This window comes from Salvelinus alpinus, chromosome 26 (genome assembly GCF_045679555.1).
Source record: "Salvelinus alpinus chromosome 26, SLU_Salpinus.1, whole genome shotgun sequence".
Lineage (NCBI taxonomy): Eukaryota > Metazoa > Chordata > Actinopteri > Salmoniformes > Salmonidae > Salvelinus > Salvelinus alpinus.
The window spans coordinates 31,566,030-31,593,772 of record NC_092111.1 but is presented as its reverse complement, the minus strand read 5'-3'; the positions used below and the strand labels follow the sequence as shown (position 1 = coordinate 31,593,772).

At 44.8% G+C, this 27,743-nt stretch overlaps 2 protein-coding genes across 5 annotated transcripts in view; both read left to right on the top strand.

Moving 5' to 3' along the window:
- ppp1r9a (protein phosphatase 1, regulatory subunit 9A) overlaps positions 1-9,223 on the top strand; it is a 108,250-nt gene extending 99,027 nt beyond the window's left edge. For 2 of the 4 annotated variants that reach the window (XM_071368771.1, XM_071368770.1), the window contains exons 15-19: positions 785-833; positions 3,380-3,499; positions 3,907-3,930; positions 4,280-4,462; positions 5,022-9,223. In XM_071368771.1, the coding sequence (XP_071224872.1) occupies positions 785-833; positions 3,380-3,499; positions 3,907-3,930; positions 4,280-4,462; positions 5,022-5,234 (589 nt within the window). In that variant the 3' untranslated portion in view covers positions 5,235-9,223. The remainder of the gene's footprint in view (positions 1-784; positions 834-3,379; positions 3,500-3,906; positions 3,931-4,279; positions 4,463-5,021) is intronic. The other 2 variants (XM_071368773.1, XM_071368772.1) reach the window with 1 other exon arrangement.
- Positions 9,224-9,346: 123 nt separating this feature from the next.
- Positions 9,347-23,389, top strand: asb4 (ankyrin repeat and SOCS box containing 4). Its single transcript, XM_071368774.1, has 6 exons — positions 9,347-10,141; positions 16,054-16,353; positions 16,513-16,755; positions 19,916-20,163; positions 21,155-21,268; positions 21,604-23,389. The coding sequence occupies exons 1-6, from the start codon at positions 9,841-9,843 to the stop codon at positions 21,790-21,792; spliced, it is 1,395 nt and encodes a 464-aa protein (XP_071224875.1). The 5' UTR covers positions 9,347-9,840; the 3' UTR covers positions 21,793-23,389.
- Positions 23,390-27,743: the final 4,354 nt, after the last annotated feature.

The window sequence follows — 27,743 nt, the reverse complement described above, 5'->3', positions numbered from 1 at the left end:
CATCCCACCAAACCCACCCCTCCATCCCACCAACCCACCAATCCCACCCATCCATCCCACCAAACCCACCCCTCCATCAGACCAAACCCACCCCTCCATCCCACCAAACCCACACCTCCATCCTACCAAACCCACCCCTCCATGCAACCAAAACGACCTTTCCCTCCATTAACCCCTTCAACCCCCTAACTCACCCCCCACCCCTCCGCCGCACTAACACCACTCTTGATCAGGCAGGGGTCTGTCTGTGGGACTATCCATAAACACATCTCATGCTTGCTGCTTGCTTTACGGCTGTGTGTGGATGATAAGAGAGCGCTGTACCACACATACACACACACACACACACACACACACACACACACACACACACACACACACACACACACACACACACACACACACACACACACACACACACACACACACAGTATTCAGGTTTTGTGTTTAGTAGATGCATTTCTGTGTGACTCAGCCGTGGATCAGAGAGAGGTCAATGTGTCCAATCCGTTTAGCGTCCACCTCACCTCCAATACTGCCTGGGTCAGTTCACAACGCGTCCAGCCCTGTTATCCTCAGAGAGGAGGAAAAATACAAAGATACTGCATGAACCTGTCTGGTTTCTCCTTTGACCTTTTGTTCTTCTCCTTTGATGTGTTATTTTCTCTGGAGAAGCGTTTCACTGGTGTGAATGTTCAGTAAATCTGTTCTTATGTCTATAGTTGTTTTCTACCAACATAACAATCTGTTTCTCTGTCTACCAACTCATGCCTCTTCTCCTCAGTTCTACAGAACCCTCTGCTGAGAATAGCCCAGAGAAACTCAAGGCCAAGGTATGTATGTGAAGAGAACCCCAATGTACACAGTAAACAGTAACAGAGCATCTCCATGATAATACATATTGACAGTGCCCACTGAAGTGTGCATATTATTATATAATACCTGTAGGCTATTGTGGTGCATATTGTTTGTTTTTCGTTGCATTAATTTAACCTCTGTCTGGTTCTGATGCCTTTCTGTTTAACAGAAATCTCTTACATGGCCACACTTCTTCTCCTATTCGTATTACTTGGTATTGTATTTGTATTGTTTTTGCTCCAATCATACCCAATCAAACAGAATACAAAACAACTACTGTACATAGCAGGGTATGAAGCGCTCTGATTAGCATTTTCTTAATGCACTTGTTATTGAAGTTCATTTCAGTAATTTGCACAAATATAGAAGGTGTATTGGATTAAATTCATATTTAGACCAGTCATTTATAATTCCATCAAGGGTGTGAATCATCGTAACTCATGTATTTAGATATTATAATTTCAAAGGTTGGGTTTTTGCATTACGGCATTTCTCTTTTAATCACATTATCTGGCGCTCACTTTGGGACTGATTATGTTTGATTTGTCCATAGTAATTCATTAATTAGATATTCTCTAGCCACTGATGTTATTAATCAAACTATAGCATTGGGGAAATCACTTCAATACACTGAGTGTACAAAACATTATGAACACCTGCTCTTTCCAAGACATAGACTGACCAGGTGAAAGCTATGATTCCTTATTGATATCACTTGTTAAATCCACTTCAATCAGTATAGATGAAGGGGAGGAGAAGGGTTAAAGAAGGATTAAAGAAGTGCCTTTGAACGGGTATGGTAGTAGGTGCCAGGGGCACCAGTTTGAGTGTGTCAAGAACTGCAACGCTGCTGGGTTTTTCACACTCAACAGTTGCCGGTGTGTACAGTATCAAGAATGGTCCCCCACTCAAAGGACATCTAGCCAACTTGAGGAAGCGTTGGAGTCATCATGAGCCAGCATCTCTGTGGAAAGCTTTCAGCACCTTGTACAGTCCATGCCCTGACGAATTGAGACTGTTCTGAGGGCAAAAGGGGGTGCAACTCAATATTAGGAAGGTGTTCCTAATGTTTTGTACACTCAGTGTACACTATCCAATGTCGTTCATAGTACCTAGTCTTTCATCCCTGATACATAACCCTAAGGTGAGGTAAATGTTGTATCTGTAAATGTTGTATCTCTCTCTTCTCACAAACCTCAAGGCTGCAAACCAATGAATTAGTCATAGATATTGTGAATCAAGCTTTTCACCTAAAAAAAGACCAGAGAGGTACTGTAGGTGCAACTAGTTACCCAGCTCAGTCGATCCAATCTGGCCACAGGCTAGAGAATCAGACAGACTTAAATCACAATCCTCAGATCAAAAGGAGGGTTATGTTTGTGCTGACGTCAAATGACGGCTATAGCTGACACCATGTTTTCCCAAGCCTCCACACGGCTTGTTGACTAAGGCACACCCACCTGGGGCGGTTAGGTAGGTAGGTAGGTAGGTGGGTGGGTAGGTAGGTAGGTAGGTAGGTAGGTAGGTGGGTGGGTAGGTGGGTGGGTGGGTAGGTAGGTAGGGAGGGAGGGAGGTTGGTAGAAGGTAGGTAGGTGGGTGGGTGGGTGGGTGGGTAGGGAGGGAGGGAGGGAGGGAGGGAGGGAGGGAGGGAGGGAGGGAGGGAGGGAGGGAGGTCAGCTGTAAACTTCAGAGATGAAGATGGTAGGTAGGTAGGTAGGTAGGTCTGCCAGACAGCGCTTATTATTGTTATCACTGGGGGCAGAGAGAACTACTGAGGTCTCACAGGGAAACACACACACACACACACACACACACACACACACACACACACACACATATATGCACGCGTAGCCAGAGAAACATACACACACATACACTCACGCACACACACTTACACACTTACACACACACACACACACACGCACGCACGCACACACACACACACACACACACTGCAGGGTCAAGATGACTGAGCTCAGATACTGATCCCCAGACAACAGCTCAAACCACAGTAAAATGACACATTCCGTTTCATTATACAGTATAATATTTACGTTCTATTTAATTGCATCACCTACATTTTTGATCACTTAATAATACAATACGTCTCTGAATCAGCCATAGGTGTGCAAATATTCTCTGTATGTAGAATGTATGACGTTTTAATTGTCTATGTTTGCTAGAATCCCTCTAGTATATTCCCTCTATTCATTATGAAATCATCGATTGAAATAATCAATCAGCAGCAAATGACTTCAACAATGGCATTTATTAGCTTTAGATTCAAAACATCATAGAACAAAAATTGCTTTGTGTTGAGAGGGGAATACAATGAAATAGACCTTGAAATGAACAGAGATAGACTATAGCCAGCCACAGGCTGTCTGAAATGGCACCCAATTCCCCACTACTTTTGACCAAGGCCCATAGGGCACTTTATAGGGAATAGGATTCCATTTTGGATGTAGACAATGTTTTGACTAAGGTCTAATAGACTTCTGCATGGTGTTGTTCTACATAGGGTCCTGTGGTGAAGGAGGATCTGAGTGTCAGCAGTAGCAGCTCAGTGGAGGTCAGTGGTCTGCTGGCTGAAGCCAAGATGTCCGGTCGCTCACACACCCTGGTGCTCTCCTCAGACGAGGTGAGAAACAAGGATTTGATCTCACATAAAACATCTACCTAGTATCAACAATCACTAGTAATTCAACCTAAAATGTAAAAAATGTGAATATATTACCTCAAATGTAAAAAATGAAGAAAAAGTGACCTATGTTTCCCCATCTAGTGCTCCTGTCATGTTATGCTGAGTAACCTCTGGTTGCCAAGTGTCTGGAATGTGTAACAATGGTGTTCGAATGGCCTATTCCATGTTTAATTAGTTACAATTTATATTCTATTTAACTATCTTTGATGTTAGCAACTGTAGCTTTGCTAGTCGGCCATTTTGTATGTACCCTGTACCATTGTGTGCCCTGAGCCACTGCTGCTGCTGTGTTTTTGTGTTAACAAACTGTCCTGTCCTGTCGTCCTCTGTGCTACCATGTTCAGAGTCTGGATATGATAGATGACGAGGTGAGATCTAGCTCTGAGTGGCCACCGAGGAAGCCTGAAAAACAAAACATTATGCATGCTCCCATACTGTCTACCAAGCTTGTAAAAAGCCTGTGTTTACATCAGATGTATGGTTACTCATTAGTCTAAACCTTTCATAGGCTACTGTTTTTTATAAACCTCTATTGAAGTGCATGTCACAAATGTGACGTTCAGTCTTCAGCATGCTCTCAACTTCTATTCTAGACATTTAGAAATTATTCATTTTAAATCACCCATCACTATGTGTTCTCTCTCGGCGCTGCATGTGGGGAAATATCATGGGTCTGTGTGTGTGTGTGTGTGTGTGTGTGTGTGTGTGTGTATCTAGATCCTAGATGAGGGCCAGTGCCCCAAGCAGCACCAGTGGCAGAACATCAGTGTGAAAGAGTGGACCTCCCAGCAGGTGTCCCGCTGGCTCATGGGACTAAATCTGGAGCAGTACATCCCAGAGTTCACAGTCAACAATGTGGACGGAGACCAGCTACTGCAGCTGGACAGCACTGAGCTCAAGGTGACGGACTGAAGTGTTTGATATTGTACATATCCAGCTATGTTAGTTACTTCTCGATTCAATTCTAAATGAGTTATAGAACATCACACTATGCAGCCCACAATGCACCTCTTAAATGCATTTACCCCGACGTGCATTTACCCCGACGGAGATTACATTCATGGTAAACGCTGCATGTCAGCTCAATCCTAAAAGTCTGTTATAGTTCGCTGCTTGGATTGAATCCTGGCCTTAGTTACTAGTTAGTTACTAGTTAGTTACTAGTATCACCTTGTTTATGTATTGTCATTGTTTCCAGGGTGTTTGGTGCACCCGTCAAGGTACAAGTAGTTTAACATTTTGATATAGTAATTTGCCCTGAAGCTTTGGGCCGATATAGACTGAAATTGTTACAACTCCTGTTATATTTGTTTTGATCATAGCTGCCGAGTTTTATTCCCTGACTAGTGCTCCTGTTCACTCACATCCCCCCATCTCGGACCCTTGTCCTGTGTGTGTGTGTGTGTGTGTGTGTGTGTGTGTGTGTGTGTGTGCACGCGTGTGGTGTGTGTATGCACAGACGCTTGGCGTTGCCTCCTCCCAGGACCGGGCTCTGATCAAGAAGAAGGTGAAGGATCTCAAGGTCCTGATGGAGAAGGCTCGGCGGAACCGGCAGAAACTGGACAAACGGCGAGCGAAGCTTCGCAAGAAAGAGCTTGAGCAGCAAAAGAAACAGGCCCACAAACCCAGCAACGAGGGCCACTCCGAAACAGCAGGGGGGAAAGCAGAGTAACCCACGCCTTTAAGACCTACCTCTCCTTGTCTTTCTACCAACCACCGCTACCAAGTAACATCTCCAGGGATAGAAACAGTCAGCAGAAACACTGAGCTGAACACCTAACAGGGCTTGAGTTCAGGCTGTAGTGGTGGAGGCTGTCGAGCTACTGTACCACCAAACAGATGATACCAAAATGAGCAGACAGTTGGATAGTAAAGATGCTGCCCACCCACCTGCCTCTCACCTCATTGTACATCCTCGTAGTGTTTCCAAACCTCCTGCTCCATGACGTTTGATTTATTTTGGTGTAATTTAGATGTATTTATTCATTCTGAGTATCTATTTAAAAGTCATATCACATCTGTCTGTGTTCTTCCTCTTTCTATGATGTGTTATATAAAACACCTTTAGACATAATGAAAAAGTAGTGAATGTACATATATGATAATATATAGATAAATATGTCTAATGTGCCATTTTTTATATAGAGAACATGTTTATCCTGTGCAGATAGCTAGATGGATTTATGAAATCTGATCTCCCCTCATAGCTCTGATGAAGCACATTACATATTGTATAAAAGGCCTGTGTAGTGGATGTTGGTGCAATTACTGAATCTCACCACTAGGGGCCAGACCTGCTGCTTGAATCATACCACTGGAGAATGACAACAACACTGGAACTACTCAAGAGGAACTCAAGTCTATTGAGCAGACAAGTTTCAAGACTTAGTGGAATAAGAACCAAGCCTGTGGGAGGAACAAGAAGTATTTCTGTTCTTTACTGGAACTACACTGGAGGTCCCAACACTGGAATTTCAACTACTGTATGAACTAAACCCTTTACTCTGCATACAGTAAACCTGCCTCTGTATCGTATTAGAGCACTTCACACTATGAATGACTAAAGACTTAGTGAGTCGGCTGATTCCTCTTTGTGTGAAGTGAACATTTCCATGAATTTGTAACATACCAAACCCTGCTCCAAAAACATGATGGTGAGATTTCAAGAGAAGATCCTGAGTTATGCATAATGTCCCTTCTTCACCCTCCGCCTGTAACCTGCTTTCAACCTCTAGTTGATCTAAATAACTAAAGTAATTCCCAACTGCTGCCTTTTCATAACGCCACCCGCTTTTACCCGAGTGTTAAAATAGAGTGAGACGACATTTAGTCATCCATTATTCTATTTTATTTCCCAAATGTCTCTAAGCTGGCAAATAAGATGACCATGCCGTCATTCTTTTGTGATTTGATCTTTTCAGATGATTCTCTTTGCGTTGTATGCCCTGGGATAACGCAAAGCCTCTTTGGTTAGAATTCTCAGAACAGGGAGTAGTATTTACCCCACTACCTGGGTTTATTGGTTTGTTTATTTGTTTGTTTATTTGGATCCCCATTCGTTTTTCCCGAAGCAGCAGTTACTCGTCCTGGGGTCCACAAAAAAAACACAAAACATGACAAGTAACAAAATACTGACACACTGATAAACAACAACAGTCACACACATTTGAAATACAACGACACACAAACAATACAGCAACAAAATAAGACAAACAACAAAACTAAACTGAAACATTAAGAAAGACACAAAATCAAAAGAGAGGGTTGTATTTGTGTACAGGTTCATTACAAGTTCATCATGACTGGGGCCCTTGGTTTCGCCGCGGTACATACACGATTACAAACATTGCACTAGATACATGCACGCAATACAGTCCAACCACTTTGGATTTTATATCTCAATGTTTCTTAATAGATACCTTTACATTTTTTAAATGACATGGACATAGTTGCTGTAATGATGCTGTATGCAATATGTCTTTTGAATATATGTCAGTCATTCTGTTCCATTATCTTACCCAGGAATCATAATTTGGTCATGTTTACATACAATGTATGGCCATTGAAATGTCTCCATGACGGTGATGCTACTGTTGTTGCAACAGAGTAGGGTGAAGTTGCCCCTTGACACTGATCTTGTGTCAGTTTTGCTTTTCCCCCGCTAATGGTTAAGGTTAGTATTGGAGGAGGAGAATCTGATCCTAGATCTGTACTTAGGGCAAACTTCACCCCGGAGCCTGATGCAACAGAAACATGTAAGGCAGCTTTGGATACAGTAGTTCCCATCCCTGTTAAAGGGATAGATCACTCAAAAACAAAACACATCAGCGTCACAGTTTCTGCTCTGTACTGAAAGTGCTCTATCTTGAAAACGTGACTGCTGACACGCACAATTCTGTGGGATTGTGCTAACTAACTAATGAACAAAATGCTAATGGATAGTTTTTCAGTGAACTGTCCCTTTAAAGAGACATAAATATGATAGTACCATGCAATGCCACTTAGATTACACCGGTATTAATGTTTATTTGATATTATTTGTAATTGTTATGCTAAAAACAAAGCATTTTGGCTATTGTTTATAATAACTTATGCAACATTAGAGTATTAATGCATAATTATAATATCGAGAAATTGTATGATTACCCTTTTGCCAAAAAATTCTAAAACAAATGTTCATAAAATGTTGTAAAAATGTAAATGATCATCAAATCGAGTGATTACCGAGGCTTGAAGTTTGTATGTTAACCCGATTTAGGGCTCTATTCAATCCGTGGCGCTGAACAACCGCTTTATAGTGCGGTTGACAATTAAAGGCAATGTTCCCGCAGTCGCGGAGACTGCATTCATGGTAAACGCTGCATATGTCAGATCAATCGGAAATTGCCTTAACATCACGCGGATCTTCCGCAATACTTCGGCGATACGGATTGAATGCAGCCCTTAAATCCAGCCCTTAAATTGCATAACCTGAGCAACAACAAAAAATCCCCTTCCTCTTTCATTGTGATTGTAGTTGCAGCGTCCTTCCTGTCACGTTACCCCACTGCTACTCTTATAACAGAGCGTCTGGGGTTATGCTACAATGAAACCCTTTTCTAACACTTCTCCAACCTATTCCCAACGCTCAACCACCCAGTTTACCATTGGATAGCACTCTATGACTTTTGTATGTACAGTAAAAGCTGAAAGCAATATGTTGTATTAACCCTGAAAAAGCCTTGTTTTCTACTGTGTCAGTACGCTGCCTGTGTACAGTTTATGTGACCTTTGTGGCTGTGGCTGGGGTTGGGGCTGTGGCTGGGGTTGTGGCTGGTGTTGGGGCTGGGGTTGGGGTTGTGGCTTGGGTTGGGTTGGGGTTGTGGCTGGAGTTGGGGCTGGGGCTGGGGCTGGGGTTGGGGTTGGGGCTGGGGAGAGAGAGAGATAATCATGACTGATAGGCTAGCTGTGCTTCTTTTTCCCCTCGCTTTCCTTTTTTCTCATTTTCTTGCTCTCCCTCGTTTGCATTCTGAAAAGTTGAAAGGGCAACTATCTGTCCATGAATAACATGGAACCGAGTCGCTGGATCAGAGTCACTGGATCAGAGTCACTGGAACAGGGTCACTGGAACAGGGTCACTGGAACAGGGTCACTGGAACAGGGTCACTGGAACAGAGTCACTGGACAGAGTCACTGGAACAGAGTCACTGGACAGAGTCACTGTCATTGTTCCGTTGTTTTCCTTCTCCTTTCTACTGTGTTGCGTGTCATGCAGTCATTACATGGCATTGTTTTCTCCAAACCAGTGCTAGAACTGGTTTTTCTATTTCTATTTTTTTGTCATGTCCTTCTCTAGCTCTGGTCCAGGGCGTTAGTGCACGTTCGGAGGCAGAGGCAACTCGTTGTTGTTGTCATCGCGATGAACCAGAGCTAGTCCTTTTCTACCTGTATAAAGAACCCCAGGTACCATGATGATGACTATACAGAGTCCCAGTAGCATTCTCAATATGAACTCCTTATTTTAGTGGTGAATTAGGTGACTTTGTCTGGGGCTACGACAACAATGTGTGCTGTTGGGGATAAGGGAGGACTGGAGTTGGGAACCACTGACCTATAAAGGGTGCCATCTTGGATGCACAACGTAGCCTCTACTACTTATGTTAAATAAACACCTCCAGATGAGTTGAACCTGTCAGACTGAGAGTTTATTCCAAACACGCCTTGTATTTCTGTTTTTCTTTCTTAGTATCCTTGTGGTATGAGTTATGAGTGAGTATTTGTTTGCAATACTGCATCCCCTGTTTCCAGTTGCATTTATGTGGTTAAATGTTGCTCTATGTAATGTATCTAAACTACACAGCCAGCGCAGACACATGCACCCAACACACCGCGTCATTACATACTCAGATGTCATAGAAGGATAGAAGGATACGTCCATTACAACTGAACTGAGTCCCAGGCATCTGCGTCCCAAATGACACCATATTTCCCTTTATAGTGCACTACTTTTGACCATAGCCCTATGGGTAGTCTCACTAGACATGTAGCTGTTGCCTAGGGCCTGGTTTTCTAGACTACACTGTGGGTGCAATTTTGGGACTGAACCCAACACCCTATCTATTTATAACCTGCCTAATAACATGACTCTAGAGGGATTGAATTTCATACCCCGCTTTCTTTCCGTCCTTCCCTCTCTTCTCTCTTTCACTTCCTCCCTTCCTGTCTCTTTCTAGAATCCTGGTGTGGTGTGTTGTGGGGGACACTGTCTCTTCAGGAGGAGACCCTCAGAGAGGGAGGGGATGTCTATGTGTGTCCGTGTAAGCATAATACTATCCTCCATTTATGACATCATCAGAAGGTGCCTCCATGCCTTGGTGAGAGCAGTAGTAACACCAGAAGAAGAGAAGGGACAGTGGGCCATGGAGGAGCTGCTGACCCCCAGACAACAGACTGCTAGGCAGATCAAGGCCCGTTTCCTGGAGGCCCTACAGACCAACAACGTAACGGAGGTCCTGGAGATACTGTACACCACCAACCTGGACATCGACACTGTGCTGGAGGTGGAGGACAAACGCATGGTTCTGGCCTCATACAAGCAAGGTAGGGTTGGGGTTGTGCTAGTGAGTTTGGATTCCAGACTAGGGTTGTGCATTGTAGGAGTATGCAGGAACTAAGGTAAAGGCATGGTTGTGATTTCATTCACGCATGGTAAAGGTGAATACTGCTGCCACTGTTGACTGACTAATGTAGGCCTCCATGTGTGGTGCAACAAGGATATCAGTTTGCATTGGTTTAACTCTATGCACGCCTGCATTAGATGATACTTTACTGGTATTGTATGTCTGACAATGCATATACTCAGGGCATTGAAAGCAGATTTGTCGATAGGCTGCCTTGTTCTTTGCATTAGTTTAGATAGGTTGTGGTGGGTTATTTAACTGTCAACGGTGCTTATAACACAGGTGTTGAGGAGTAGTGTAGGATACACCCCACTGGATGGCGCTAGACCTCCATCAGGCCCACTTAGAGTACCCTGAGTAGAGTGATGTCCAGGGAGAGTTTCTAGAGCTGGAAAGGGCACAAGATGATTGACTTTCTTGTTATTATTCTCCTCATGCACCAACATCACCCCTGCCCAGACCCACAATTCTCCTCATGCATACCATTATATTCACTCCTGTTCTTTGTGCCACCTTATATAATAACGCTAGGGAAAGGCTCCCGAGTGGCACAGCGGTCTAAGGCACTGCATCTCAGTGGTAGAGGTGTCACTACAGACACCCTGGTTTGAATCCAGGCTGTATCACAACTGGCCGTGACTGGGAGTCCCATAGGGCAGCGCACAATTGGCCAGTGTAGGCCGTCATTGTAAATAACAATTTGTTCTTAACTGACTTGCCTAGTTAAAATACAGCAACTACCCTTGCTATTAGGCAAGGTAACCGAATGTGCAAAAGGCATTCAGACACTCTTGGTGGAACATTTTCATTTTAGTAATTTAGGTAACGCTCTTATCCAGAGCGACTTACAGTTAGTGCATTCACCTTAAGATTTACTACATGACCAAAAGTATGTAGACACCTGCTCGTCGAACATCTCATTCCAAAATCATAGGCATTAATATGGAGTTGGTTCTCCCTTTGCTGCTATACAGCCTCCACTCTTCTGGGAAGGCTCTCCACTAGATGTTGGAACATTGCTGTGGGGGCTTGCTTCCATTCAACCACAAGAGCATTACTGAGGTCGGGCACTGATGTTGGTCGATTAGGCCTGGCTCGCAGTCTGCGTTCCAATTCATCCCAAAGGTGTTCGCTGGGGTTGAGGTCAGGGCTCTGTGCAGGCCAGTCAAGTTCTTCCACATCGATCTTGACAAACCATTTCCATATGGACCTCGCTTTGTCCATTGGGGCATTGTCATGCTGAAACGGGAAAGGGCCTTCCCCAAACTGTTGCCACAAAGTTGGAAGCACAGAATCGTCTCGAATGTCATTGTATGACACAGTGTTAAGATTTCCCCTCACTGGAACTAAGGGGCCTAGCCTGAACCATGAAAAACAGCCCCAGGCCATTATTCATCCTCCACCAAACTTTACAGTTGGCACTATGTACTGGGGCAGGTAGTGTTCTCCTGGCATCCGCCTAACCCAGATTCATCTGACGGACTGCCAGATGGTGAAGCACGATTCATCACTCCAGAGAATGCATTTCCACTGCTCCAGAGTCCAATGGCGGCGAGCTTTACACCACTCCAGCTGACACTTGGCATTGCTCATGGCTGCTTGGCCATGGAAACCCATTTCATGAAGCTCCCGACGAACAGTTCTTGTGCTGATGTTGCTTCCAGAGGCAGTTTGGAAATCGGTAGTGAGTGTTGCAACCGAGGACAGATGATTTTAACTCGCAACGCGCTTCAGCCCTCGGCGGTCCTGTTCTGTGAGCTTGTGTGGCCTACCACTTCACGGCTGAGCCGTTGTTACTCCTAGACCAGTGGTTCTTAACCTTGTTGGAGGTACTGAACCCCACCAGTTTCATATGCGCATTCACCGAACCCTTCTTAATTGGAAAAATAAAATATGATTTTTTCAAATTCAAAACATAGGTATATATTTTACTGGTGCACAAAATGAACCGTGCATCAACATCAACACTGTGTGTTCAAAGAACAAAATCATCAAAACATGATTTTCACACAAAAACAAAAACATAATAATGAATATTTACTGCAAATCAGTGTGACTTCTGCTGTTGCCTTTCAGAGACCAGTTCAGAAATGCGCGGCTTCACCTTGGCAAGTGCCACTCTCATGTCATTTTCGCAACAAAGTCTGTTCCTTTTCTTCATTTTTATGTCCAGCATCCTCGAAAAGGATTGCTCGCAAAGATATGTTGTAACAAACGGTATGAAAATCTCCAGAGCTTTCTTAGCAATAACAGGGTACGTTACCATTTGTTGACACCAAAACGTTGAAAGCGTTGTTGTTCTGAAGAGTTGCTGTTGAACCTGGCTCTGCTGAATTTCAATGATTTCATCGAGGTATTCATCATTGACATCTGTTGTCTCAACACTAAACGTGACCGGCTGTCTCACCCATGCTGGATATGACTCTCTTGTAGGGAAGTATCCGTCGAGAGACTTTGCAAGCTCATCTAAGTGCGTGGCAATTGCTTGCTTCAGTTCCGCGGGTACAGAAATGTCTCCGATTCCAGATACATCTTCGATCTTACTTACACAGTCGTCCAGCAGGGGAAAGTTTGCGAAGTTATCGTTCTCTGTTCGTCGTTTCCATAACGGTAGCTTTTTTTAAAAAGCCTTCAGGTTTTCCTCCGCTTCGATGATGTTGACTCCACCGCCCTGCATCTTTTGATTGAGATGATTGAGAGCTGCGAAGATATCAGCCATGTACGCTAAAATGAGAATGAACTCAGAATTTTTTAAGCAATCTGCATGACAATGTTGGTGCTCTTGCAAAAACAGGGCTAATTCCACACGCACGGCAAAAACACGATTCAGCACCTGTCCGCGGGATAACCACCGAACGTTAGAATGGTACAGAAGTACCTCGAATTCAGAGCCCATTTCTTTACACAGCTCACTGAAGATGCGGTGCCTCAGAGCACTAGTTCGCACATAGTTCACGCATTCCACTACAATTTTTAATTCTTCTGCCAGTTTTGGAGGCAAGGTTTTTGTTGCCAACGCATGCCTGTGCAGAATACAATGCGTAACAATGATGTGTGGTGCATCAGCTTTCACTAGCGCACCAAAACCAGACTTTCTTCCCAGCATGACTGGAGCGCCGTCTGAACAGACTGCAGAAACCATATCCCACGAAAGATTGTTGTCTTTGAAGAAGTCATCCACAAGTTTCTTCACATCGGCTGCCTTAGTTGTTGTTGTAAGAGGCTTACAAAATAAAAAATCTTCCTTTATCACGTCGTCTTTCACATAGCGCACCAAGCTGGCTTAGATTGGAAACGTCTGTGGTCTCGTCGAGTTGAAGGCTGAATTTTGCCGGGCTTGAAATCAGATCTGCAACTACTTGAGCCAAGATGTCTTTGCTCATGTCCTCTATTCTGTCGCTGATGGTGTCATTTGAAAGAGGAATTTGGGATAACTTAACTTCAGCCTCTTTTCCCAGCATGATATTCGCCATCTTCAACACAGCTGGTTTTATGAGTGTTTCACCAATGGTGTGTGGTTTGCCCTGCTTTGCGATCAGGTAAGCAACTTCGTACGATGCTGTGAGGATCGGTTTGTTGATGGGTACAAAGCCGAGAACAGGCAGAGTAGCCTTTTCATCGAATCTGGCTCTCTTCACCTTGAATTCAGCGAGCGTTGTGTTCTTGTATTCTCCATCTCCATGCAGCTTAAGGAAGTGTTCTCTTAGTTTTGCCGGTGCTAAACTAGAATTGCTCAACTTGGCATTGCAAATCATGCAGTTAGGACGCTGACTCCCATCACGTTCCGTTATACATGTGAATCCATATTGTACATATACGTAAGTATGAAGGGATTAAAATATTAAGAAAGAAATCACAAAACGTACCATCACGACAGTCACAAGTCGACTACTGAGCGCACCAAATTCCCTGCAGCACAGATAGGCCAAGCGATGTAGCGTGATCACCTGCAGCCAATGATGGCCAAGCGGGGCGTGTCATCACGAATCATATGAGTCGGATGTGTGTCTTGACCTCCGCCGAACCCCTGAGACTGACTCACCGAACCCCTGGGGTTCGATCGAACCCAGGTTAAGAACCACTGTCCTAGACGTTTCCACTTCACAATAACAGCACTTACAGTTGACCGGGGCAGCTCTAGCAGGGCAGAAATTTGGCCAACTGACTTGTTGGAAAGGTGGCATCCTATGACGGTGCCATATTGAAAGTCACTGAGCTCTTCAGTAAGGCCATTCTACTGCCAATGTTTGTCTATGGAAATTGCATGGCTGTGTGCTCAATTTTATACACCTGTCAGCAACTAATTTGAAGGAGTGTCCACATACGTTTGTATATATAGTGTAGCAAGGTGGGACAACCACATATCTCAGTCATAGTTAGTATATTTTTCTCAATAAAGTAGGAAGTCACCTACGAGTGTTAGTTCACGAAAGGCAATCTATTTTGGGGGGTGCGAGGGTACTGTGGGATTATTTAAGATACTCTTTAGTGTTTCAGATGTTTTCGGTAGATGGGTAGGGACTCTGCTGTCCAAGCTTCAGGGGGAAGCTGGTTCCACCATTGGTTGCCAGGACAGAGAAGAGCTTGGACTGGGCTGAGTGGGAGTTTCCCTCCCGTAGGGGTGGGAGGACCAAGAGGTTGCAGACCGGAGTACTCTGGTTGGGGTGTAGGGGTTTGAGCAAAGCCTGAAGGTAGGGAGGGGCAATTCCTCTTGCTGCTCCGTAGGCAAGTACCATGGTCTTGTAGTGGATGTGAGCTTCAACTGAAACTTGGAAAGGGTGAACACCGGCTGGGCTGCGGCATTCTAGATAAGTTGCAGGGGTTTGATGGCACAAGCGGGGAGCCAAGCAAACAGCAAGTTGCAGTAGTCCAGACGGGAGATGACAAGTGCCTGGATTAGGACCTGAGTCAATTCTTGTGTGAGGTAGGGTCGTACTCTACGGATGTTGTACAGCATGAACCTGCAGGCGAGTCACTGCTTTGATGTTTGCAGAGAATGACATGGTGTTGTCCAGGGTCAAGTCAAGGTTATTTGCACTCTGGGAGGGGGACACTGTGGAGTTGTAAATTGTGATAGAGAGGTCTTGTAGCGACAGGCCTTCCCCGGAAGAAGAGCAGCTCCGTCTTGTCGAGGTTAAGCTTGAGGTGGTGGCCCGACATCCAAGCTGAGATATCTGCCAGGGACGCAAACATGTGTGTTGCCACCTGGGTATCAGAAGGGGGAAGGAGAAAAGTAGTTAAGTGTCATCTGCATAGCAATGATAGAAGAGACCATATAGAGATAAGAGGAGAGAGCCTAGAACCGAGCCCTGAGGGACACCAGTAGTGAGAGTACATGGTGCAGACACAGATCCTCTCCACGTCACCTGGTAGGAGCGGCCTGGCAGGTAGGATGGAATCCAAGAGTGTGCAGAGCCTAAGACGACCAGCCCTGAGAGGGTGGAGAGGAGGATCTGATGGTTCACGGTTTCGAAGGCAGCGTATAGATCTAGGAGGATGAGAACAAAGGAGAGAGAGTCAGCTTTGGCAGTGTGGAGATCCACCGTAACACAGAGGGGTCGAGTGTTGGTTTCTTGAGGAGTGGAGCGACTTGGTACATTTTGAAGTCAGAGGGGATGCAGCCAGTGGTCCGGAATGAATTGATGAGGGAAGTGAGGAGAAGGTCTCCAGAGATGCTCTGGAGAAGGGAGGAGGGGATGGGATCGAGCTGGTAGGTTGTCGGGTGACCGTAGCTCCCTACTCTCAGGATGCCATTGGGAGAGAGAGGGGAGATTGAGGCTCAATAATGATGGTTAAAAGTTATTATTTGTAATGTTTTTTTCACTACTCTAGGTTTCTGGTTGCCAGACTACAAGCTAGAGTGTTCTTGGGCGATGGCCCTCCACGTCTGTGTAATGTACAACTACCTGGAGACAGCTCTGGTGCTGCTGCAGAAGGGGGCGGCGGTTAACAGGAAGCCCAATGGGAAGACCCCGCTTCACGTGGCCTGTACGGTCGCCCACGGCGACTGTGTGGCCCTGTTATTGGGCCACGGGGCGAGGGTCAACAGCCTGTCTCTGAGTGGACACACACCACTACACTACTGTATAACTAAAGAGTCTGTGGACTGTGCCAAGCAACTCATCCTTAATGGTGAGAATGGATGGAGATTAAATAAAAGTGTTCAGTGCAGGTAAAATCATGTTATTTTGAGGTTGCCATGTCTTTGGATATGCAAAATCATATTATTAAGTAGGCCTACTGTACTTTTGCATTTTCTATCTCCCTGCCTCCTTCCCTCCCTACCTCCAGGGGGCAATGTGAACAAGCCCAGTCAGAGCAAAGACGAGGAAACACCTTTACACACAGCAGCCCGCCTGGGAATCCCTGAGCTGGTGGCTCTCTACATCTCCCACGGGGCCCAGGTGGACGCGGTCAACTCCCTCCAGGAGACGCCCCTGATCACTGCAGCCTTCTGGGCCCTGGACATCCGTGAACAGACCTACAGCGAGGACCACCACCTGGTCTGCCGCATTCTGCTGGACCACGGCGCAGGTGAGGTAAAACGGATTGGTGTTCTGGGTCACTCCTAACAGATTTTTATTTTATTTTTATTTATTTTTATTTCACCTTTATTTAAACAGGTAGGCCAGTTGAGAACAAGTTCTCATTTACAACTGCGACATGGCCAAGATAAAGCAAAGCAGCAAAACACAAAAAACAACACAGAGTTACACATGGAACAAACAAACGTACAGTCAATAACACAATAGAAAAAATCTATATAAAGTGTGTGCAAATGAGGTAAAATTAGGGAGGTAAGGCAATAAATAGGCCGTAGTGGCGAAGTAATTACAATTTAGCAATTAAAGACTGGAGTGATAGATGTGCAGACGATGAATGTGCAAGGTGAGATACTGGGGTGCAATGGAGCAACAAACAAAAGAATAACAATATGGGGATGAGGTAGTTGGATGGGCTATTTACAGATGGGCTATATACAGGTGCAATGATCTGTGAGCTGCTTTGACAGCTGATGCTTAAAGTTAGTGAGGGAGATATGAGTCTCCAGCTTCATTGATTTTTATAATTTGTTCCAGTCGTTGGCAGCAGAGAACTGGAAGGAAAGGCGGCCAAAGTAGGAATAGGCTTTGGGGGTGACCAGTGAAATATACCTGCTGGTGCGCGTGCTACGGGTGGGTGCTACTATGGTGACCATTGAGCTGAGATAAGACGGTGCTTTACCTAGCAAAGACTTATAGATGACCTGGAGCCAGTGGGTTTCGCAACGAATATGAAGCGAGGGCCAGCCAACGAGAGCATACAGGTCGCAGTGGTGGGTAGTATATGGGGCTTTGGTGGCAAAAACGGATGGCATTGTGATAGACTACATCCAATTTGCTGAGTAGAGTGTTGGAGGCTATTTTGTAAATGACATCGCCGAAGTCAAGGATCGGTAGGATAGTCAGTTTTACGAGGGTATGTTTGGCAGCATGAGTGAAGGATGTTTTGTTGGGAAATAGGAAGCCGATTCAAGATTTCATTTTGGATTGGAGATGCTTAATGTGAGTCTGGAAGGAGAGTTTACAGTCTAACCAGAAACCTAGATATTTGTAATTGTTCACATATTCTACGTCAGAACCGTCCAGAGTAGTGATGCTGGACAGGTGGGCAGGTGTGGGCAGCGATCGGTTGAAGAGCATGCATTTAGTTTTACTGCATTTAAGAGCAGTTGGAGGCCACGGAAGGAGAGTTGTATGGCATTGAAGCTCGTCTGGAGGTTAGTTAACACAGTGTCCAAAGAGGGGCCAGAGGTATACAGATGAGGTCTGGGGCCGTACTGTATGTATCAAGCATCTCAAAGTAGGAGTGCTGATCTAGGATCAGGTCCCCCCTGTCCATGTTGTCTTATTGATTGTAATCTTAAAACCCCTTAGAGTCGATGTCCGCGCCTCCACAGAAATCTAATTAGAATATTTTTTTAAAGTGTCTGTTTAGGGCCTCCCGGGTGGCACAGTGGTCTAAGGCACTGCATCGCAGTGCTAGCTGTGCCACCAGAGACTCTGGGTTTGAGCCCAGGCTCTGTCGCAGCCGGCCACGACCGGGAAGTCCATGGGGCGATGCACAATTTGCCCAGCATCATCCGGGTTAGGGAGGGTTTGGCCGGTAGGGATATCCTTGTCTCATCGCACGCTAGTGACTCCTGTGGCGAGCCGGGTGCAGTGCGCGCTGACCAGGTCGCTAGGTGTACGGTGTTTCCTCCGACACATTGGTGCGGCTGGCTTCCGGGTTGGATGCGTGCTGTGTTAAGAAGCAGTGCTGCTTGGTTGGGTTGTGTTTCGGAGGACGCATGGCTCGGAGGACGCATGGTTTCGGAGGACGCCGAGCCCGTATGGGAGTTGTAGCGATGAGACAAGACAGTAACTACTAACAATTTTTTTTTTTAAGTGTCCGTTTAAGCTAGAGATATCTGTTTTTTGCATTGGATGCATCTCAATCCACTGTATTCATATATGTAGGCCTTCTGCATCTATGGTGAAAGGTGACAGAGCTAGAGCAGAGTTTGTCAGACTATGAGACATCCCGAAAATTGGTCTTCTCACAGCCGATCTGCCAACTTCTGTCTGTAGCGTTCGGACAGTTTTGGCTACACACCCCTCTGTGGAAAGGTGAGACTCTCACGAACACGTACATGTCGGTTGCCCACAGGCCTCACAAGACTTGTCTCAAGGTCCCCGGTACCAGCTTAAAAATGTATGGAAGTATATATGGAGTGCCAAAAATAAGGCATAGGACAGATACTTCAGAACAAACTTCCTTCAGATTTTTGGGGGGACTATCTGTTGTTCCATGTAGTGAATCTGTTAGTCAATGCGTTTGTATGGGCTAATAGCAGTATTGCCAAAAATAGTTTTCATCAAATATTTTTTATAAGTAATTTTTTTATTCTTCAAGGCGTCTTAAAATTCAAAATGAAATAGCTAAAGGATCCTTGGTATGACTTTCTTAAAACATTTCCATATAGCTTAGTAGAACCCTACCCCCTCCTACGGCTTAGACAGGGCTTAGACTCTTATGGGTTAACAGCAAAACGGATCCTAAATCAGCACTTCACTCTGAGACGCTTGATATGGCACCTTATAAGGCTTGGATTTACATCATGGTTCACCTCGTCAGATGCATTATCCTCGTCAGGATGCAAAATTACTTTGCCTCACACCATATCTTCTAGGCATTTGTCTAGGTAATTGTGTATGCTAATTACTGGTAGAAAAAATGGAGGCAAACTACATTACTGTTAACCCTTTGTTGGTTCCAGACCCTAACCCTTTGTTGGTTCCAGACCCTAACCCTTTGTTGGTTCCAGGCCCTAACCCTTTGTTGGTTCCAGACCCTAACCCTTTGTTGGTTCCAGACCCTAACCCTTTGTTGGTTCCAGACCCTAACCCTTTGTTGGTTCCAGGCCCTAACCCTTTGTTGGTTCCAGACCCTAACCCTTTGTTGGTTCCAGACCCTTTGTTGGTTCCAGACCCTAACCCTTTGTTGGTTCCAGACCCTAACCCTTTGTTGGTTCCAGACCCTAACCCTTTGTTGGTTCCAGGCCCTAACCCTTTGTTGGTTCCAGACCCTAACCCTTTGTTGGTTCCAGACCCTAACCCTTTGTTGGTTACAGACCCTTTGTTGGTTCCAGACCCTAACCCTTTGTTGGTTCCAGACCCTAACCTGTATGAAGACGACTATAAGACAGCCCTGCACAAGGCCTCCTGGAACTGTGACCACGTGCTGATGCAGATGCTGCTGGAGGCGGGGGCGGACACTACGACCATGGACATCAACGGCTGTGAACCCATCCAGTACGTCCTGAAGGTCACCTCCGTCAGGCCCATGGCCATCCCTGAGCTCTGTTACCAGCTGCTGCTCAACTTTGGAGCTCCACGGGTCTACCCGCCGCAGTTCCACAAGGTAGGAGAAAGACTTTGGAGGTCATTAGAGATACCCGCCGCAGTTCTACAAGGTAGGGGTAATACTTTGGTGGTCAGCGGAGATACCTGCCGGAGTTCAATGGTGTAAAGTACTTAAGTAAAAATACTTTAAAGGACTACTTAAGTCGTTTTTTGGGGGTATCTGTACTTTACAATATATATTTTTGACAACTTTTACTTCACTACATTCCTGAAGCAAATAATGTACTTTTTACTCCATACATTTGCCTTGACACCCAAAAGTACTCGTTACACTTTGACAGGAAAAAACTCAAATTCACACACTTATCAAGAGAATCTCCCTGGTCATCTCTACTGCCTCTGATTTGGTGGACTCACTAAACACACATGCTTTGATTGTAAATTATGTCCCAGTGTTGGACACTGCAAGATTCACACAAAAAAAAATTTGTTAAAACATTTCTAGCCTGTCTATGGGTAACAGGGTTGACATGTTGTGCTCGACCTGCTCAGTGTTCCACCACAAAACAACAGAAAATGTCCAAAAACAGTAGAATCAGCTCACCTGCTTTTACACTAGGATTTGACTATTAGATATTCAATGTTTCTTTTGGAAAACTAATTTAAAAAATGTATAGTTTCTCCATAAAATGAGGGACAGACATTTTATGTGATTAGATGAATCACTAATCACATGGAATAAATAATAATCTTTGGAAATAACTAGGGCAATGATGGTGAAAACTTGTTGTACAATATTGGGGTTAAGTGGGTTCAAATCTTCCTAGAAGTCACAGAGGGACATGTAACAAATTTGCCATTTTAGCAAATCTTTATTAATATTAAAAATCTGATTTATAGAATGTTCTATGTGGTCTATATTAAAGGCCATGTCATTTCATATAACAGGCTTTTAAAATTCAATATTGGTGAACAATTTCTACTTAAAATGTCAAAGGAATGCAAAAGGTACTAATTTGGTGGAACAACACATTTGTCTAACTCTGTAGGTGTTGCAGGCCTGCCATGAGTGTCCCAATGCAGTGGAAGTCATGATGAACTCATATGAGCGGATCAAACCCACCAACAAGTGGAGATCATCCATTTCTGAAGCCTCCTACAAGGTAACCCACAAAAATACAGTGTAAAATCTCATTGTTGGACTTTGCAGTATTATAAAGTTAAACAAATTGAAATGTTGCTGACTTAGTTGCACACTAATCAGGACCAGTCTGAGACACAGTTAATATGATATAATCACCCCAAAGGGATTATGCACTGACATTAATTTATGCGTATCCTCCATATTATAGTGAATTTGAACCCGGGTTCAGTGACTGTCAACCCAACACGTTAGTCGTTACGCCCAGAGATCCAAACCTTTTGACAAGGTGTTGGGTTAAGGTTGCTGTGTGTTGGGTTAAGGTCGCTGCAATAGGTTTCTGTTTTGTTTCTCCAGCAACATGAGGAATTCTATGAGTCCATGTTTGCTGTGTGCTCCAACACTCCTCGTTGTCTGATGCACCTGGCCCGGTGTGCTGTCAGGAGGGCTATGGAGAACCGCTGTCACACTGGGGTAGGGACCCTCCCCCTACCTCCCCCCATCCAGAGATACCTGCTACTGGAACCTGAGGGGACCTTCTATTGATGGACTTACTGACCAGGTGTTTGACTGAATGATCTATCTTTAGAGAACAGCTGCCCTGAGTGATACAAGAGAGACAGTATCTGATGCTATTTGTAGTAGTATAGATGGAGGGTAGTTTAGGTTAGTTAGTGCTTAGCTAGGTGCACAGGTATACAGCACACTGCCACTTCCACACTCTATCCCTAGGTGGCAGCAGCAACCGGGTCAGGTGCTAAGCTCTCCCAGGAAGCCTCGATAAACAGTGGATTGCTCACAGGTGGGGGCAATAAGTGACTGCAGGTGATTGCAAAGAGGGAGGTTGGCCAGCCAGCGTTTGTGTAAAAACTTGTTGTGGGCCTTTTGTATATTATTTTGTATATCACTACTTGAACGAATGCCAACCACAAGTATAGAGTTGAGACAGAGATCGACCTGAACTTGGTAAGTTTGCTGTCTCCTCGGGCACATGTATTCAACACCTGGCCCGCTTAGTCTTTCTTCTCATGTTAATGCAGACATTTAGACAGATTACAGATAATTTAGCCAAGCCTAGGACCCCTAGACATAGAGTGTAGTGATAAATGAAGTCTGACCAGGTGCTTTCCTAACACTATCACTTAGGTCCAGTCATTAAAACAGGAAATAACCTTTTTTTTTAAACGGTACTAAGAGATGCTGTAGCTGCTGTTGCTGAAAGTGGAACCAAAAGAGATGATGATAGCACTGCCTAGCAGTTGAGGCTAACACTGGGTCAAACACACTGACTGGATATCCTGATCTTACTGTAGACTCCAGTCTATTGTGATAATGACATATGAGGACATTGGTCTTCTTTAGCCCGACGTGGTGGATTAATGGATGTCTGTTTGACAGATGGATGGATGTATCAGTCTGACAGCTGAAGTTTCTTTCAGACATTAATACTGGATGTCCTGGTCTATGATGTCACTTGTTAGTGTGACACCAAGGATCCACTGCAGCACTGACTGACTTCAGGCTGTCTGACTCTCTCCCCTCTCCCTTTTTATATTTTTCTCCTTCCCTCCCTTCTCTCTTCTCCCCTTCCCTCTCCCCTCTCCCTTTTTATATTTTTCTCCTTCCCTCCCTTCTCTCTTCTCCCTCTCCCTTCCTCCTTCTCTTTCTTTATCACTTCCCCCCTTCTCCCTCCCTCTCTCTGTGTGGGTAACCTCATGACTCACCACTGCAGAGTGGATTTCACCCAGCAACCAGCGCACCCTGCTCTCACGCGCTCCTTTCAAAAGGACAAATACTTGGCAGTTCACTCAAGACATTTCTCAGTGTGTTTCCATTCACTTGATAGTGCTGACAGTGTGTTGCACAGACATCATCACAGGGACTCGCTATCTTTAGATCTAAGACAAATGTTTTTGGAATACTCTGATAATGACTGCGTTATCTAAGGTTGTGTTATTTTGAATCATTTTTAGGCAACTGCGATCTCTGTGTTTACATCTTCCCAAAGATAGGCAGTAGACCAGCTGGGGGGAAATGTATGACTTCTTGAAATAGTTAGCATTGCACAGATGTACAGTATCCTACAGCATGCACTTGGAGACTTATAAGTTCAATAAAGCATCTATTCAATGACAACACAGCACACAAGAATGATGTATGGCCTCTAAATAGCTTCCCCCTTTGTGTTGATCCTCTCCAGAGTACTTAAGATGAAGTAGTTAACTCTTTATGACTGAGCTCCTATCACCTTTTAAGGCTTAGATGGCTCTGTATATTGTATTAAATGTAACCTTTACCTTCAAGCTCCATACCCAAATGTCTTTATAATGGTGGGTCTATTTCAATCAGCATTGGGTATAATTTGCGATGGTGGGAATATAGATAATAGCAGAAAGCATAGAGGGAGCACTTCAGAGACTTAGGCTGAATAGAGCAAGACATCTAAGCTATTAATCCTTCTGTTAGAGAGGAGATACCTCTCGCGTCGCTGAGAGGTGAACTGGCAGCCGTACACTCAGAGGCTGAGCAACAGGGTTCTGTACTTTACATAATGAGGAGAGAACAAACACAATGGGAATGAATGGAGCAGCCAGCAACTCTCCATCTGTATAGTCCTGTAGTCTCATAAACCAGGTATTATATATGAACAGATGAAAGCTCTATAGCAAAAGAGCAGAGTGGTTTAGGAAGTTACACTAGAAAGGATAAAGGATGTGGAGGAGTCAATAGTTTTATTAGTAAGTTTGTGTGTAGGGGGATCTTGCAGTAACACGTGTCTTTTGGTCTAACATGTGAAGGGTCACTAGAGTGTGACATGTTCAATGCGCCACTAGTCAATGGGGCTTCCAATGGTCTGGTAATGGATGGTGATGATTGTGAAAGGAGCCCTAAACAACACAGTACACAGGGGCAGTGTTGTTATTGAGAATGGACTGTCAATTACTTAAGACGACTACTGTCTTTTTATATTCATATGTTCTTTATTTTTTAACATCTCTATCTGTGCTGTTTTCCAGGACTTTGTTGTGCAGCAGTAGCCTTAGCACGTGTTTGTGACAGTCCAGTCCGCGTAACATGCTGTAATGCAGGGATTATCAACTAGATCCAGCCGTGGGCAGTTTTTTTTCATGAGCGGATGGTTGGGGGGCCGGAACATAATTACCATTCATTTGTAGACTACAAGAAGGCCTAACAGAGTTCCTACTAAATGATTCGGTGTCATTCTATGCATATCACTAAGAACCGTGGTAGGTAACCCTGTTCCTGGAGTACTGCAGGATTTTGTCCCAACTAGGCACCACGCCTGACCAACTGATCTAATTGATCAGTTCAGTGACTGCCTGAATTCAACACACCTGGTCTTCCAGGTCAGTTAAATCAGAATGTATGAAGTGCCTGCAGCTCTTCAGGGTTTCCTGGGGTTGCCGACCCGACTTATAATGAACCAACGTATTGAGAATATCCTATTTTACACAATTCCAGCTGGTTAATTGTGACAACTGGTGTTACCAGATGCTGTCCATGACCCCTGATAAAAGGTCAGTTTTTCTCCATGTCTCTGATGGTTAAGATTGGGGTAGGATAATCTGATCCTAGATCTGTGGTTCTGTGGGAAATGTCTACCTCAAGTATTCAGTCGCCTATGTTCTAGTTACGCACTGTTATATCTTGTAGCACGTGATGTCTTTGAGGGAGTAATAGCAGGGGACTGTACTGTAACTGTCTTGTTACAGTTTGGGGGAGTGTCTGGTAGCTAGCTACCCCCCTGCTCGCTCACACACGCCCCCTTCTTTCCCACCTCCTCAGTGTCATCTGGCAGTAATGCCGCCCATATTTCCACTCATTATCATCAGGCCCTGCAGGGAAAACAGAGAACAAACAATAGCCCTTCACTAGAGCTTCTCCACTACCATAGCCCTTCACCAGGGCCTCTCCACTACCATAGCCCTTCACCAGAGCCTCTCCACTATCAAATAAAATTGTATTGGTCACATACATGGTTAGCAGATGTTATTGCGAGTGTAGCGAAATGCTTGTGCTTCTAGTTACGACAGTGCAGCAATATCTACCAATTCCACAACAAATACCTAGTACACACAAATCTAAGTAAAGGAATGGAATAAATAGAATAATATATACGCCCCCGGTGATGCGTTGTGTAAACCGCACCACCCTCTGGATTGCCTTGCTGTTGATGTGTCCATGATGTGTACGCTGAGGAACTTTCCTTCTCCTCTGCTGTCCCGTCGATGTGGATAGGGGGGGGTGCTACCATTGCCCTTCACCAGAGCCTCTCCACTACCATAGCCCTTCACCAGAGCCTCTCCACTACCATAGCCCTTCACCAGAGCCTCTCCACTACCAGAGCTCTTCACCAGAGCCTCTCCACTACCAGAGCTCTTCACCAGAGCCTCTCCACTACCAGAGCCCTTCACCAGAGCCTCTCCACTACCATAGGGGCTAGAGACTGGGTGGTATTCTGCACTCCCCTTAAGCAACCATCATTGATGTGTGTGCACTGTATAATGTAACAGGCAGGAGAGTTTTAAAGGTCCAGTTAACTGACTATATACACTGCATGACGTGTTAAAACCCCAATGAAACAGTGTAGTTCACCTCCGAACACTCGTAGTTCAACCCTCCCAGTTAGGCCAGTCGTCGCTGTGGCCCAGGTCCCTGTGTTGTGGCAGCCTGAGTAAGGTTAGAAGAGGGGGGGTATTGTGTGGAGGAGGGGTCAGACAAGCCTCCATAAGGCCCTAAAATAGAGCAGGTGTTCAGGGATCAGAGACAGGAACTGGAAATTGTGAGGAGCGGGTTAAACAGTGGTGGGCGGCATGCGTTCTAAAGTACATTGGTCAGACAGGCGGCGTTGAAAAAAAATAGAAAAGCAGCACTGGGGTGACTGGGTGCAGGTTAGTGTTTTTCGTAATGAATCTTGTTCTGGAGGCACCTCCACACAGTGGTCACTAGCTGGCACAGACACAAAGTTAGACAATCTGATGTCAAACCTAACCACACTGCTAACCTTAATGCCTAACCGTAACCTAAATTTAAGATCAAAAAGCAAATGTTTGTTTTCATGAAATTTAGACTTTGCAGCTGGCCAGTCTTGCGGAAATCACTCAGTTCTGCCTCCAGGACAAGACTCATCCCAATGAACATCAACCTGCTGACTGGGTTGGCAGCTCTCCAGGAATGGACTCTGTTAATGAAAACAAGTGGTGAAAGGGGGTGGAATGGTGGAGGTCAGAGTCAGGGAGTACAGTGCCTTTACAAAAGTATTCATCCCCCTTGGCGTTTTTCCTATTTTGTTGCATTACAACCGGTAATTTAAATGGATTTTATTTGGATTTCACATTGACAAAATAGTCAAAATTGGTGAAATGAAAAATATTACTTATTTCAAAAAATTCTAAAAAATGGGAAAGTGGTATGGTCCGTACATATGTATTCACCCCCTTTGCTATGAAGCCCCTAAATAAGATCTGGTGCAACCAATTACCTTCAAAGTCACAAAATTAGTTAGATTGCACACAGGTGGACTTTATTTAAGTGTCACACGATTTCAGTATATATATACACCTGTTCTGAAAGACCCCAGAGTCTGCAACACCACAAAGCAAGGAGCACCACCAAGCAAGCGGCACCATGAAGACCAAGAATCTCTCCAAACAGGTCAGGGACAAAGTTGTGGAGAAGTACAGATCAGGGTTGAGTTATATAAAAAATATCAGAAACTTTGAACATCCCACAGAGCACCATTTAAATCCATTACAACAAAAAAATTGAAAGAATATGGCACCACAACAAACCTGCCAAGAGAGGGGTGCCCACCAAAACTCACCGACCAGTCAAAGAGGGCATTAATAAGAGAGGCAACAAAGAGACCAAAGATAACCCTGAAGGAGCTGCAAAGCTCCACAGCGGAGATTGGAGTATCTGTCCATAGGACCACTTTTTAAGCCGTACACTCCACAGACCTGGGCTTTACGGAAATGTGGCCAGAAAAAAGCCATTGCTTAAAGAAAAAAATAAGCAAACACGTTTGGTGTTCAAGGCATGTGGGAGACTCCCCAAACATATGGAAGAAGGTACTCTGGTCAGATGACACTAAAATTTTGATTTTTAGCCATCAAGGAAAATGCTAGGTCTGGCGCAAACCCAACACCTCTCATCACCCCGAGAACACCATCTCCACAGTGAAGCATGGTGCTGTGAGGATGTTTTTCCATCGGCAGGGACTGGGATACTGGTCAGAATTGAAGGAATGATGGATGGCGCTAAATACAGGGAAATTCTTGAGGGAAACCTGTTTCAGTCTTCCAGAGATTTCAGACTGGGATGGAGGTTCACCTTCCAGCAGGACAATGAACCTAAGCATACTGCTAAAGCAGCACTTGAGTGGTTTAAGGGGAAACATTTAAAATGTCTTGGAATGGCCTGGTCAAAGGCCAGACCTCAATCCACTTGAGAATATGTGGTATGACTTAAAGATT

Bases quoted from the DNA above. Each gene is read 5' to 3' on its own strand.
- asb4 (XM_071368774.1), top strand. From the start codon at position 9,841: ATGTCTATGTGTGTCCGTGTAAGCATAATACTATCCTCCATTTATGAC. The intron at 16,354-16,512 runs GTGAGAATGGAT...CCCTACCTCCAG, and splicing joins CAAGCAACTCATCCTTAATG to GGGGCAATGTGAACAAGCCC. The intron at 21,269-21,603 runs GTAACCCACAAA...TTGTTTCTCCAG, and splicing joins TTTCTGAAGCCTCCTACAAG to CAACATGAGGAATTCTATGA.